Below are 16,120 nucleotides of genomic sequence, written 5' to 3' on the forward strand. Positions count from 1 at the left end.
ATTGTTCATACTTTATCCATAATAATTTTTATTTTCAGTACTTATCAATAAATTACTTAATTTCATTTATACGCCCCCAACCCAATCGCTCCTTTCTCTTCTCGAGTACCAACCACGATGGCTGATTTTTTATCGGGTGAGCATTGGGATATTTGTATTTTGGTTTTGTTTCTTTGAAGGGGTCGATCTCTTTGAGTTTTTTCAGGAGGAAGTCCTTATTGATGTCCTTGGGATCTCGATATTTATCCATGTATAAATTGAAGGGTTTGCCTTTGGGAAACCACTCTTGAGGGCGAATGTAGGGAGGGGGGAAGTCGTATTCGAAGATTGGAGCCTTCATTTCTATAAAAGAATCAATTGAAAAAACAGACTTTAGAATTTTTCAACTCTGCTGAATGCATTTTTACGATCCATACAATATCGGAGAAAGTGGACTCGGAGAAGAGTAATTTCTTTTATCATTGCTAATCTTCATTTCAGTAATAAAATGTAAAAGAAGACAAGTCACTTTCGCCACGAGTTCCGTTTTCGTTGAATATCTTCCAAGGATGTTTATCCAAAACCGGACGAACTTAATTTTTTTTTAATTTTTTCAAACTAATAGACGGATTAAACTTATTTGATAAAAATATTAAACCACTAGCCAAGTTGATTGATGAAAATAAATAAATTACCGATTCTGTAGTGAAGTGGTAAACTAGGATAAGTGCAATTTTTTTGAAAAATTTTCTATTGCTTAAATTGAAAGTTTTCTCAAACGTAGTCAAATTTTTCAACTCTTCTGGAAAAGTTCCATTTTCCCACTTATCCTAGTTTACCACTTCGCTACAGCATTCGAAAATGAATCCCGTAAGAGCCCGTGTTTAAGGAAAAATTTGTTTATTCCATTTCATCAAAACTGTTGCAACGAATTTTTCTTACATGAAGAGATAAAAAACGCGTTGAATAAAAAATACTTAGAAAATCGTGGCAAATTTTGCGGTACGAACGGTAATCGTGGGGCGAAATGTAATCCTTTCTAAAAAAAAAGGATGGGCATATCTCGAATTGAAAGTGAGAACTCGAACATGGCGGGTATCTCGAGCGAATGGAGGAAATAAAGCGGTTTTCATAAGTACAATCGTCTTGCGTCGAATTTTCATGAAACCCGTCTGACATACAAAAGAGAATTGAATACCACTCTATGAAACATGAATAAACGAATCATAATTGTCCAAATCATTTAGGTCAGAGAAAAACTGAAAAATTCTACTTTCTTAATATTGCGTTTACGAAGATTTTTTCCGAGTAAAGTTGAATAGAATAAATCGCTACAACTATGAGATTATCTCTCATTTTTCTCAGTTAAGGATAGGAGAATCTGAATACAATATAGTGAAAATGATGAATGATTTTTCCACTTTGAACAATATCATGAATATCCAAACATAAAATTTCTGATATGAATAAAAAGAAGTTGTGATTCAATATTCCGAATTAAGTTTTAATTTGTAATTTAGTGCTGAAAACACGAGATGACAATATTCTAAGTATAGAATCATATTGATGAAATGAACAACAGATTAACAGCAGATTGACTTACCGTGTGAACTAATTGCGACATGATTCTCACCGATCGTACTGCTCTTTGGAATGAGAATGATTATAAACAATTACTTCAAGAAAAGAATATCGAATCTTCTGACCGGAAAAAGGGCATAATGAAAGGGCATCAACAACCTGGCCGCTTGCGGTTGCGGTGGCGCTAGCTCAATGGACAAATACCTGTTTGAAGAGGATACTTTACGATTCGTTCAGTAAAAAAGCACATCTTTTTTTAAAAACACATCTATGAATGCAAAAATTATTCTCCTGTTCAATAAAATTTCCAACACCGGTAGGGTATTTTTTTTCTTGCATTCATCTGAAGATCACGGGGATGAATGGACGCGTTCGGTAAAAAATCATTCTCCGTTACAAAAAATTATACGTAATATTCAGCAATCATTCAGGTTCACTGAGATAATTTTTGATGGAATGCGGGTAAATTTGACAGTTTCGTTACAAATTATCCTCAATTTCAGTAAATTTTCCCAGACCAACGTAGTAAAATCCACTATTCGTCTCGCCTTTTTTCCCCGATATAGGATGAAAAAGTAATGAAAACCGAGTTCGTTGCACGATTACTTAACTTGTTCGGTAATTTTTCCCCAACTTTTTCTGTAATCATCTGAAAATTTGGTTCATATGTTTCCCCTTCACCTCAAAAAATACAGAATTTCTCTCAAACATGAAACAATTCGATTCTCGGAAAATGGATAAACATCCTTAATTCAAGAGAAATAGTAAAACTATTCTAGATACGTCTTTTGTAGCTCGCATTTCGCCCTACCAAGAGAAAAGATCTCATCTCCCTTCCATCCGACGATAATCACCATAAAACTCACCCTCAAGTCCTCTTATCTCGATTTATCAATTTCTCACTGATTCCAGTGTTTAATCAACTTGGTCGAGAAGATAAACCAGATGACTTAATTTGATATCAACATTAGTTTCTAAAAATTATCTCAGAAATCGTGGGAATGGCAAAATTTTAACGCATACATTTTTCGTAGTGCGAACTACGAACTACAAAAAGATTCCTTACAAATTTCCCAATATTCCCGTCCTTTGAAGATATCCATCGAAATACAAAAAAATTGAGTTGACTCATGATTATTACGTCTTCCCAACAGACTAAGGAACGTGAATACTCACGTAAACTCTTGTGATAAAACTCCTGAACACTCTCATCCCAATCAGCCTGATAGAAAGCTAAACCCGCAGGGGTGAGACCATCCTGATGCTTCCTGTAGAAGTCTTGAGTCCTCCAATTGCGTTGTTCCAGCTCCAAGCACGGCTGTGCCTTTTTATACTCTGAGAAATCAATCTTTCCCTCTTGTTTATAAAGCACATAGATGTATCTGCAATATCCTAAGCCACGCGCTGGAATGGGCATCATGTAATCAATCAGAACGTCTCCCTTATCAACTTGATCCCCGGGAATATTTCCAGCGAACCAGTGACAGTACTCCAGCTCTCTATTCGTCAAATTCCCATCAGGAGTTGTGAGGAGGAGTGTCCAAAGAGAGCTCGGCTCAGCGGTATATTTGACAAAGGGAATATTTTTCACCTCATTCGGCTTTAATAAATTCCCTCTGTGAACAGTCGCTATCGTTTCCTCATTCACCTCGTAGTTGATCTCTAAAGGAATTGTGGGGTAAAAGTACGCATCTCCATAAAGGTCGTTGAAGATACCGTAATGCTCTGCTATTGTTTTTATGTGGCTTGGAGCATCAGTTTGCCACCAGTCCTCTTTTGCTGCTTTTAGGTCAATCGATACTGAAGAAGAATGAGAATAAAACTTCAGTGGGTGATACATATTCATGGGATCGTAATTGAGAGATTAAATTGGTTCAATTTTGAATCAGTTATGTGGCTGAAAGCTTTTGCATAATGACAAAATACTGGTGGGGTCGGACTGGCAGATGATTATTTTGTTGAGAGAATGGAAACAGATTTCGGCATAATGATCATAATTTTGTTTGAAATTATTTCATTGCATGCAAAATTAGTCAACTGTATTGGACAATTTCTACATTTTTATTAAATAACTAGGCGATCATGCGCAGTATCGCGCGCGACCACCTTCAAGTGAGCGCTGTAACGCACACTAACATCCTCGTAGTCATGGAAATCATTGACTGATCCATCAACCAATCGCAAGGCGAATAAAAAGTTAACAATCAAAACAATCATTCATTGTCAATCAACTTTATGAAAAAGGAATCAATCAACTTTATGAAAAAGGAATCAATCAACTTTATGAAAAAGGAATCATCAATCAAGTAATTGAGTTCAAAAGATGGACAATTATTTGATTAATCAAAAAATCAATTCCAGAAATTTGGTATTGTGTACTGGTCGTTGCTTTCATTATTATTTTTTTTTTTATTCATATTTCTTTCCTACTACCATTACGGTTTTATAGGCTCCCCATTGGTCTGCCTTGTCTCTCCCACTTCTCTCTTCTGATTTTTATCTGCGTTACCATGGGCCGTCTTACTCTTAACTGTACCCCATTCGGGCTAGGACTGCACGGGAAACCATGGAAAACCCCAATCGTACAGCCGACCGATGGTGCAGAGCCCTAATGTACCCTTTTGTCACATTAGACCACTACACCGTGCCGAAATTTTTGGGCGAGGGTTATTCCTAAGCAGTCACCCATCCAAGTACTACCCGCACTGAACGCAGCTGCACTCAAATGTTCGCCGGAGCAGCACCTAACTCACCCAACCATTATGTTCGGCTGTCTTTGCTTTGATTTATTGAATGATTTTCAAAAATTTCGTATTTTTCAAAATGACTAAATTACATATTCTAAATTAATTCAATCGTAGCATAAAATATCTGTTTCACTGCCACTTTGTCGGAGCTGGAGGTCATTACGATAGCTATATACGTTGGTTTCTTCAAATATGAGGGAAAATTTTTTTTTCAGGGCCGATTGCACCAAGCGTTGTTAGCCAAATAAATCGTCAGATTAAATTTATGTTTGATGAGACTATTTATGTCTGGAGTAAATTTATTCTACACTTGGATAATTTTAGGAAATCGTCGTAGTACTTTCATTCGGTCATTCGGTCGTGAATAATGCCTAACTCCTTCATAATTAGTGGTATTATTGGTAAATAGTGATGATACATCGACACACCACGTTTTTTGGTGAAATACTTTCGATCAAAATTCGATCAAAATTGGTCAGCAGATTATTTTTATCTATTCTGATACTGAACTGAGGATATTCTCAACTGAGCCTGGTGCAGCTGGGTCTTTAACGAAGTTTTAAGATAATACAGATAGCATAATTGTTTTATTCAATTTACGCAAGAATTTTCAAAAGAAATATAACACATTTGATTAAAGAAGGAATATCATTCAATTGAACGAAATAATATAAAACGATAAATGATATACGATAGAAGAAAATGATGTGCAAAATGAGCATTTCGAAGCATATTGCTAATTTATTATAGAAAATAGTTATGCTATATGAAGACACAAGTAATTTTCTACTCATTTTCCTTTGAACTTCATTACTCCTATCAATTAGAGATTGAGATTTTATAAATTTTAGGGCTGCATTGCATTGGACAATGAGAATTGCTAATAGTAAATCTAGTGTTGAACTGACAGATAAATTATTTTGTTGAGGAAATGGATTAGAAATTCAATAATTAGTGCATGGGCTGTGAAGGCATCACCACCACGCCTGTATCGAAGATTTTTTTTTAAACCACGAAGGCCTTTTGACGAATTCTCTCGAACCTTCCAACTCTGAAGAAAATCGCGAAATCATTCAAAAGTGAATTTGAGTGAATTCTGAGTCCATTCATAAACCAATGCAGTACATTTCAATTGGTCAATATTTAATTCCACCGAGATTTCAGTGGTGGTTAAGTATTCATGGACCTCGTAATGGTGATAACGAGCCTTTACCAATTTTGAATTAGTTATGTGAATGAAAGGCCTTGGAGAATGAGGATTGGTGATTGGGTCGAACTGATATATGAATTATTGTATTTAAAAACGTACGAAATATTCTCTTCTACTTTTTTCTGTGGATCATTCTGGAGTAAAGGGGTCAAGAGGAATTATTAAGAGCCCCTTTATGTGGGGAATTTCCAGCATTATGAGAAAGGTCTCTTGCTAAATCATTATGAACGACTTGACTTCAAAGATAGTTGCTAAATACTTGATGGAATTTCTAACTCAACTCGTCTTGTAAATTCATTATGTACATAATGCCTTGTACTCAAAAGGGAAGGAAAGTTTTTCCTCAAAAAAATTACCGAGAATCTGGCCATTTTTGCTTCCGAGAGGAAGCTATATAATCGTTCAAATTTAAGTTTTGCATTTTTTGTGTTATATCGACCCACCAGTATGATCCGAAAGTCCGAAACTGAAATTTTTGTGACTTCGAACGTACGTGTGTGTAACAAAGTTTTTCTCCAATTGTGCGCTAATGAATGGATGAAATTCAATTTTTTTTGCAAATGTAGTTATTGTTGAGTTCTATCGATCGTCATTCATTAAAATTTAATTAATCGATTAGTTTTTTTAATTTTCAGATTTTTTGGAAAATCTGTTCTCACGATAACTAAAAAATTTTAAATATTAAAAAATGTTCTGAATTGATTGAAAGATGGCTTAAGAAATTTGTTTGAATGTCCTTTTGTCCCAGTTGAAAGATGAAGGTGATCCCGGCTGGGCGAATCGGAATTTTTTCTCTCTAAATTTTAATTCTATTTGAATTTATTTAATGCCTAAAGGTGGTTAGGCAGCGTGCTGAGTTGAATTTGGAGTGAGAATTTCCGTGGTTCCCGGTAGCTTAGTCGGTAAGAGTGCCCGGCGCGTAACTGGGAGACCCGGGTTCGAATCCCGGCTGGGCGAATCGGAATTTTTTTCTCTCTAAATTTTAATTCTATTTGAATTAATCGTGAATAATCGTGCAATAATCGTTATTTTGATTTATTTTAAAATCTGCAAAAATTTTATATTTTTTGGAAAGCGGAATTCCGGGGCTAAAACAGCCAATAGCAAAAAAAATATTAAAAAATTTATTCTATATCTTAAAATGAAATATTTGAAAGCTCAGTGTTGGAATTCATGCCTGAATACAAAAATTAATTTCTTAATTTAGTTAAACATTTTCTCTTTTCCACCCAAACACTCAGGGTGACATTTATGGCTTTTCTTAGAAAATAGAGACGTGTAGAAAAACAGTCCTCATGGTGAGTCACAAAGGAGAGGCTGAAGAAAATTGAAACAAGGGCCTTTTGTCAAATGGGTCCAGAGAGTGAAAACTCTCATGACTTTTAGTTAGTCGTCCTAGAGACTTCGTTGGAGAAAGATATACCTTCTGCGTGCGATCATTAAAGAGTTTTACTTTGAAGAATAAAACTAATGTGTTTTTATTGAGTATTCCTACACATAATCCAATACTCAGTAACGGATAAATTTCCATTAGTACAAAAATTAAGTGTTAAAGACTCCGTTAATTTCTATCCAAATGTTCTCCCACACAAATTATGACACTTTCAACTGGACAATGTTATTCCGATTATCTTTATACCGGGAGTAAAAATGGAAAGTGTGAAATGCATTTAATCACAAAAGTTCTGTTTTATGCATTCGAAAGTCTTCAGTTTTTTCGCAAGTGCCTTGTGGTCACCCATCCACTTACTAACCACACTCACCGCCGCTCAACTTTCCAAAGCTAAAGCTGAGTCTTGTGAGAATACTTCGCCCTCGGGAGACTGGAGCAACATGAGCACTCTTAACTTGTGTTCCAGAAAATATTCATAACAGCTCAGAAACGGTTTCACTAATTGAGCTCCGTTTATAACTGAACTACATGTAGCGTAATTAGGTTTGGCGGAACGGGAAAATTTAAGGTGTTTAGTGAATTTTCTCGTTATCACAAGGGTCATAAGAGTCAACTGGGATGGACAATTGAAATCAGTGAATGGGCTAAATAGTTTTATTTTACATCGAGAAAAAAACAATTTTCTAGAAGCAAAAGAATTTTGTCACAACACATGAAAAAATCGTATAGAAAATTTCTATATGGATTGCGTATAAAAATTCTATAGGATTTCCATATATGATATTCGGATATTTCTATACGAATTATTTCTATACATAAATTTTTACATAAATTTTTTTTCATACGGAAGATGTTTAAATGCTCCAGCGAAAAACAGAGAAATGTCGCAATTCCATACGAAACGTTTATATACATGTGGCAGTGGGTCGTATAGGATCAAACCTATAGAAATTGTATAAAAATAATTTGTGTAAAAAATGTTCGTATAGAAATATCCGAATATTATATACGCAATCCGCATAGAAAATTTCTATACGATTTTTTCATCCGTGAAACTCTTCTCTAAAGATTGAATCAAATCGAACCACTGAGAAAAACAAATATTTTTGCCAAGAAATCATTTTCTTCAGAAGAGAAATTTTTTCCGAAGCATATTTCTCCAGGCCAGTCATTTCTAAATGGTTCAAAACAGATTTCAAATATTACAATTGCGTGAAACTTTAGAATGATTATCCTACATATGACCTTGGATCAATTTCGTTAACAATTATCAACATTTAGAATTATTCCAAATTATCTTACCCAAGAAAATCGAGAATACGAAAAAAATTATGAAAAATTGAGGTCATTCATTTAAGGTCATATGTAGCCTCTTATCATATGCAGACTCTTTTTATAGTTCAACATAATTATAATACGTGGAACCTGACGTGGCCACCTGGAAATGACTCCCCTAGAGAAATACGCCTCTAATAAACCATTTCTTCTCTCAAGAAAACGATTCCTTGTGATATTCTCGTAATAAAAATTGATAGTTTGTAGAATAATTCATTTGTTTATCGAAATCAACGATCAAGATTGAGAAAAGCTACCTAATGAACAACATTTTTACAATATTTAACATGGATTGCAACAAACTCGAATTAACTATTCAGAAAACTATTCTTTCTTGTCCCAAGAATGTTCCAATTTGTTTCAATCTTCTAAACATTTTCGGCATCCAATCGAAGAAAAGATATCCTTAATACACTCAATTATGGTTCCACCACTCCTGAGCGTAGAACTCGCCAGCAATCGTCAATTGATGCACATTTTGCAGTTATAATAATTGTTTGAAATATACAATTTTTCTTTCAACTCTGCAGAAAACTGAAGGAGGTGGGGTAAAATGGACTTTCTGAAATCATGAATATGTTCTAACTCAATAGTACGATTCGAATGAATCCGATCTCATTTTAAGGGGTAACGGAAGCCCTCGCAGAAGTCGGTTTTTTTCATTTAATTTTTCTCCGATTCTATCCAATATGAACGGCTGAAATTTTAACCAAGTATTAAGAGGAGGTTAAGGAAGGGCTTAATGGGTACCATTAAATATTTGTTTTCCTATTTTTGCAACTATTTATTGGCAAAAAAATTTGCAGAAAAAAATTTGTTTGCCAATAAATTGTCAATGGAACCCCTTCCTTAACCTCCCCTCAATTCTTGATTAAAATTTCAGCAATTCATATTGGATAGAATCGGAGAAAAATTAAATGAAAAAAAAACAACTCTTGCAACCGCTTTCGTTACCCCTTAAGGTACGTCCGCAGTAAGTATACTTGGTGAAAATTTCGAAATGGTATAAAGGACGCAATATTTGGATCATATGTTGTTGACCACATTAAAAAGATATTCCCAAAATTTCAAGTCCCTGGTCCACCCCATTTTTGAGATATGCATCGCCAAACATTCAATTTTTGTGTTTTTTCCTTTTTTGATGTATATCTCGAAAATGGGATGGACAAGGTACTTGAAATTTTGGGAATAGTTTTTGAATGTAGTTAACAACATATGATCCAAATATTGCGTCGTTATACTATGTCGAAATTTTCACCAACTATACTTATTGCGGAAGTTCCTTAAAGTGCAGAAAAGTACCTTCGAAGAGAAAGGAAAAGCAACAATTTCATTCTGTCAATGCCGAAATATATGTATTCGTTGAAAACGATACATTTGTATTCTTCACACTGAACTGCCCTGAAAGTGCCTCAAAATCAGGGTATGTTATGATCTAGTGAAACTGAATGTACCTCATTCTGCAATGCCTTTTGTACAAGGACATTAGATTAGAATTTTTCCTGAAATTTTTCGCATTACGCTAAGTTTTCCCTAGACTTGATGACTTTCGTAATTGCTGCTGTTTTGTGGACACTAAAACTTTTCCAATTTTCTCGTTACGGGTCTAGATAAGAATTTTAAATCAGACGTTTAATCCTCCCAGGTCATCACGTCAATAGTGCTGATGGTTTGTGATTGACCTACCTCTTGTTCTGCTACGATATTATATACTTTTTGTAAATGACCCAAGTAGTTTACTAAGCAAACTCAACCACAAATTGAACCCATGTCTTTTCAACTAAGCGACAATTTCAACTCCCATTTTTCAACTATGACATCTCAACTACCGCCTCTTCAACTAATAATATTTCAACTAATAACATTTTAATTACGAATTAATATACCACAAATAAACGATATTCTTGGAAAATTTATCCCGAAATTTCTGTAAATGTCAACGATCAACTCAATATCCGTGCGCTAACAAATTCGTGATTTCCATTGATCTGTGTCTCAACTTATTAATTGGAACAATAATTATTTTTTTTTGCTCTGCATTATTTGCTGAATTGTGGGTCCAAACAGTGATCGAAATATAGTAAAAAAAAATTGAGTTGAAAATTAAAGTTAAAATTTCCAATTAAATTAATATGAAATTATTAATTTTTTTACAATAATATACCGCAAATAAATGATATTCTTAGAAAATTTATCCCGAAATTTCTTGAAACGTCAACGATCAACAGAATATCCGTGCGTTAACAAATTCGTGATTTTCATTGATCTGTGTCTCAACTTATTAATTGGAACAATAATTGTTTTTTTTTGTTCTACATTATTTACTGAATTGTGGGTCCAAACAGTAATCGAAATATAGTAAAAAAAAATTGAGTTGAAAATTAGAGTTAATATTTCCAATTAAATTAATATGAAATTATTCATTTTTTTACAATTGTTTACTGAATGAAACAATCGTCTTTATATCACATTAATTATTGATGCGTCAACAAATAAAAATAAAAATTGAAAATTTTTGGCTAATAACTGAAAATGCAATAATTTGAATGAAAACAGTTGGAATGTCGTTGTTGAGAATTGCAGTTAAGATGTCGTAGTTGAAACATCATAGTTAAAATTGGCCTAGTTGAAAAGACGTGCTACCGCACAAATTAAGGTGAACTTTACACACGTGAACGATTAAACCCTTCTATCTACTTTCCCCATTACATGCAATGGGACTTCATATCCTTGAGCGTCAATAACTTAAAATATGTTTAGGGAAAAGTGAGGTAAAATGATCATGAATATCTCCTGTCCAAATGATGGAATTACGATGAATCAGGTTTCATTTCGAAGCCAGACAAAAGACTCTCAAAATGAAAAAAAAATCTCTGAATTTCACTCTACTCATCTCTGGTTATTCATGATTGGAATGACCTAGTTCGTCCACTTGAGTCCTCTATTGTCATTTTCATTTGTAGTCAGGATTAGAGATGTGAAATGACCGTCATTTTCCCTTTCGGGGAGGTCAGACGAAATTGACCGGTTTCTGATCCTGTCCGAATTTTGTATGCAAAATGACTGTGACAGTTAAGCTTCGACAGACACGAGTCAAAATTATCAAAAACTTTTATTCATGTTATTTCGGTTAGTTTTTGAGTCAATTTGTAAGGATTCTATCGGAAAAGTTTTTACTAGAATTTAATTAATATCATTTATTATTTTATTTGTTAATTATTATCATTTACTATTTTATTTATTAATTTTTAACATTTAGTATTTTATTTATTGATAATTATCAATGGCCCCGTTCTCAATGATACACTGTTAGAAAAAAAATGAAATTTCACGGACAGTTGACCATTAATCTTCAGGACAGTGCCAGAAACTGCAATTTAAGAGGAAAAAAATCATGAAATTTCAAATTTCATTAATTCAAGAATAGGTTTATCCGAATTTTTCGTTTTTCTATCAATTTTCCGGGAATAATTGAACTGAAATTTAGGTCTCATTGATTTTTCCCCGGAATTCAGGATTTTCAATAACGAAATTCCTTGACATTTCAGTGAAACTTAAACGTAATAAAAAATTTCGAAAAGTGTACTGGAAATTTCAGCTAAAATATTTTAACAGTGTAGAAATCACTAGACTAGTACTCGAAAATTGAGGGTCATATATATAGACGGAAATCGACGGTCAAAATCTATTCGGCCACTTTATGCTTCTGGCCAACCGTCATTTTTTACTGACCATATGGTCAGATTCTCAGCGCGGTAATTACAAGTTATGACGGTGATAATTGACGGTCATTTGAAATAAAGATTCCATTCTATTTTATTTTTGTTCACACTCTTCAAACAACTCATTATTTACTCCACTAATAAAATATGTCTCAAGAATGACCATATACCCCTAAGATCGTACGCTTCACTACGAATATTCCACAAATTTTGACTTCATAAGTCTTAGCTGTGACAGAGAGGGACGTGTGGACTTTTTACAGAACAAAAATCATCTCATTCTATCAAGGACTCTACCAATCATCAACAGAATCAAAGCGTCAAAAGTGTCAGTATTTATCTCATTCTCTCCTTCTCTTCTGGGTCTTTCTCAGTAACCACCCTCAGTTTTCTGAACCGTCGCCAGTAATTTTTCACCTTCTTCACCCTTTTTCCTCCTCATCCAGATCTTTCACTTTTTTCACTTTTATACTTTTCCTTCTTCAGCTTCTTTTTCTTTTATTGTGAGCACTCGAAATTAATTCTTTTTCATCCATCAATATTTTTACTTTACAATGTATAGCTCATGTAACTGCTTCATGACTTTGCGCTGTTTTCCGATGTAATTTACATTGGTATCAGGTCGCATTTCACTTTATTATGTTTTAGTCTGTTTTCTTACCCCCATGGAAAAATATAGGGGAGGATGGGGTAAAATGGACACTTTGGACTTTTTTAAAATTACTCATAACCAAGAAACAAATTTATCAATTGAGCTCAGTTTAGGCTTATTACAAAGGGAAGGATGTTCGTTGCATTGAACGAAAAATTATTGAATTTCATCAACATTTCAAGCTGTCATTAACATTTTAAAAAAAGTCAAGTGTCCATTTTACCTCGACCTCCCCTATAAAAAATATATATGATATAGGCCAATTTAATATATTCTGCGCATATATATAAGATTTATATAAAATATATATGAAACATAGGCCCGGTGGTACCAAGCCCTGTTATCCAAATAAACCCCAGGGTAAAATTTATCCTCGGGGCCAATTATATCGTAAGGGTCACAATTTTTCAATATTTGACCTAAGGAATAATTTTTTATTTATCCTGTAGCCCCATTTGAATCTACGCTGATTTAACCTTGGGATTAAATTCAATTTTTTGTTCCTGGGATAAATTTGAGATACTCTCCCGGGTAAAATAATCCATCGAACATCCAAATTTACTTTTTTTCTTATCTAACGTTTTCGTTACCCGGAGCTGATGCAAGGAGGCCATATGAATTTATACTTTATGTAACTTTTATATACAAACCAGGCCAATTATATATATAAAATATATAATTTTCAGAACATATATTTTTCCGTATAGGTATGCTTAAAGTAGCTGTACCCTTCGGCCGGGCTACGCTGTACTTTTGAATATTTTCAGTTTTTAAATTTTTCAACTAAATTGCATGGAAAAAATTTGAAAAAATTCATACCCAGTCAGTATTATCTAAATTAAATTTCGCAAAATATTGATACTTTTTCAAACATTTCCTCTTAGAAATAAATAATAGAACTTGTTTGCAAAGCGGTGGATTATTTTTTACGACGTGTCAAAAACATTCTTGATTTTTCCATATCGAATAAAAAAAAATTCAGATTTTAATCTTTGATTACAATGGAAATGTTGATTTTCACACAAGACACTGGGCTAAATCCTGATTTTTAAATATTTCTTCTTTGAAAAACCAAAACGATAATCAAATTGAGAAAAAAAATTAGAATTCCGAATCTAATCGAGTTTTCTGCAATTTTTTTGCAGTTTTCAATAATCTTTGAATTTGCCGTAAGGGGTAGAGCTACTTTAAGCTACTTATAGTAATTCCATGCTTATATCTTTGTTGGTGTTTCTGTTTCCTGCCTAATGCCTCATGTCATGTTTACTTCGTACAACATAATGTACAGTCAATAAACCTCAATCAATCAATCCCCTTGGTAATTAATCAAATCAGTAAGTCCAGGCTATGACTGGAGGGAGGAGTGGCCAGAACAAAAATCATCTCATCCAATCAAGAACTCGATGGATCATCGATAGAACCAAAACATCTAAAGCGCCGGAATCCACTCCTCTCTCCTCCCCCCAGTAATTAATCAAATCAGTAATATCCTTACATTCGTTTCGACGAGCCTTCCGCTCCATCTCCGGGTTCCTCCTATTCTCCTTCACATTCTCAAGAAAACCAGCTGACGCCTCAGCCCTCGAAAACTTCCTGGGCTTAAACCCAATATTAACTCTGGAACTCAGCTCTGGGTCCTTGACATTCAACTCTAAACCCCAAAAAATCGAAATAAAAACTCACCATTAACAATCAGAATTTAAGGTTAGAACCAGCTCCGAGAACGTGACACCTACCTGCGAGCCTCTGTGCAAGTGTCCTCGCAACTCCAACGGGTTTTCCCCTCATTAAATGTCCCCTCCTCACTTGCTGCACTCCCCCGGGTATCAAATCCCTCTTTAAACAATTAAAAATTCGACTGGCCATCGTCAACAACAAACCGGCCCACGAGCCACTCAACCCGTCTCCACGAACTCTACCTGATCGACCTCACAAAAAACAAAAATACCTATAGTATACTTTCTCTCGCACTGTAGATGGCGTTCAGCTTTTGATTGAGCTCGGTGCACACGGGGGGTGTTGAAGCCAGGGGGCGAAGGGGGATTAGAGTTATTGTACCTGAGAAGAGCCCACAGGGGCTGCCCTTTCACGACCACCGGTCGCTTTCCAGGCCACGGGAGTAGAATGGCTCTTCGGTAACGGTCACGAATCGCTTCAGCCGGCTAAGCGCACAGCGTCTCCCTTCAGTTTACACCAACAAGTGACGCTGGCCTGTTGTATTTTGCTGTTTACTCCGAAATAAATATCACGAAATGGTCCTTTGTGCCCTCAATTTTCCCCCGAAGTTATTTTAAATGTCTCTGAGAAGTTTACACGCAGTGGGTCTAGTGCATTCGCCAATAAAATATTACCCCGTGATAAAATAACCGAGAGATATCGGAGTCGCTCGTTCCGGTGGTGCCTATCGAATTAATCAGCGTCATCTGACATTTCAGTTGTTGGAAATAGATTTTCATTATCGATTGTTACGTGAAAGAGGTGAGAGACAAAAAAAGAAAGTTCACTGGAAGGATCCATTATTTTGATTCCCCTCCCCGACACTAGACACTCGGGGGTAAACCAAGAGGCGCCAAAGGAACGACGCGCAGGGCAGAGGGGGAGCGAGTCAATAGGACGAATAACGTCGTTAGATAGTGTCTCTAAACACAATATCCCGACTATCCTCAATTTTCATTTCCTGCTAAAAACTCTGGGTTTATTTGGACGAGTGTAAATAAACCCATGTTCGAACGACCTTGTTTTTTAATGTCGCAGATACTCCAATAGTGATATACGATTCCGCGATAACGGTGCGATAACAGGCGTCAGTGAGAAAAGGCATAAAATTTATAAATATAAGAAGCGAGAGGTGAACGGTAACACAATGTGTCTCGTGAGATCGATGAGGAAGTCTCGGACTCACAGTGCTCTGGGAATATTTCACTTCCCGGAAGGTATAATCCTGGCGTGAAAAATAGAAAATAAAACCTGTGATTAATGAGGTTTTTTCTTCGGGAAACTGAGAGTAACGTTGGTTGAGAAATTATGACGGATTTATTGATTGGAATGGCCGGAAGTGGTTTTCACGGTAGCAATGGAACTGCATCGAGCAACGGTGATGTGGTATTTCGAACGAGAAATCCGGGGATTTACAGGAATTCGGAGATGAGGCACTCGAGGAGTGAGGACATACTGGGGGGCAGTGGGCCAGGTGCGCCAACGAGAACACCGAGTCCACTGCTCCATGAGCAGACGTGCGCCTCTGAGGATGATCTGGTGGCCTCCAGTGCCCTCAGGGATGCCTCGTCGACGTCCAGTCTGCTCCAGGGGGGCCACAGCTTCTGTCCTTACAACGGAAGAGCCACTGCCTCGCCTCCCCCTAATTTTGCCACTGATAGAATTGACCCTGAGGACTCGATTCGTGACATCGTCAGTGAAAACGATCTCTACAGGTAATTATTCCATTTTTCTTACTTTCGAATGGAAGGATTGGAGGGTCAACAGGTCAATTTCTGGACGGGG

General features: G+C 35.6%; 2 protein-coding genes across 3 annotated transcripts in view; one reads left to right on the forward strand and one right to left on the reverse strand.

The window, feature by feature from the left end:
* Positions 1-4: 4 nt before the first annotated feature.
* Positions 5-15,096, reverse strand: LOC107048541 (39S ribosomal protein L38, mitochondrial). The gene is made up of 4 exons (XM_015271751.2): positions 14,356-15,096; positions 14,115-14,270; positions 2,737-3,360; positions 5-342 (listed from the first exon to the last, which is right to left on the reverse strand). Exons 1-4 carry the CDS (start codon positions 14,483-14,485, stop codon positions 53-55), a joined length of 1,200 nt encoding a protein of 399 aa, XP_015127237.1. The 5' UTR covers positions 14,486-15,096; the 3' UTR covers positions 5-52.
* Positions 14,655-16,120, forward strand: part of LOC107048540 — a 14,960-nt gene continuing 13,494 nt past the window's right edge. For both annotated transcript variants that reach the window (XM_015271749.2, XM_015271750.2), the window contains exon 1: positions 14,655-16,050. In XM_015271749.2, the coding sequence (XP_015127235.1) occupies positions 15,644-16,050 (407 nt within the window). In that variant the 5' untranslated portion in view covers positions 14,655-15,643. The remainder of the gene's footprint in view (positions 16,051-16,120) is intronic.

Source organism: Diachasma alloeum, unplaced genomic scaffold (genome assembly GCF_001412515.2).
Source record: "Diachasma alloeum isolate Michigan unplaced genomic scaffold, Dall2.0 Dall_scaffold_00194, whole genome shotgun sequence".
NCBI classification, from domain to species: domain Eukaryota; kingdom Metazoa; phylum Arthropoda; class Insecta; order Hymenoptera; family Braconidae; genus Diachasma; species Diachasma alloeum.

What these genes read in the sequence shown, in the direction of transcription:
- LOC107048541 (XM_015271751.2), bottom strand. Translation starts at nt 14,485, where the DNA reads ATGGCCAGTCGAATTTTTAATTGTTTAAAGAGGGATTTGATACCCGGG. An exon ending in ACTTGCACAGAGGCTCGCAG is followed by an intron (nt 14,271 to 14,355) that starts GTAGGTGTCACG and finishes TTTGGGGTTTAG; the next exon opens with AGTTGAATGTCAAGGACCCA. An exon ending in GAAGGCTCGTCGAAACGAAT is followed by an intron (nt 3,361 to 14,114) that starts GTAAGGATATTA and finishes ATTCTTCTTCAG; the next exon opens with TATCGATTGACCTAAAAGCA.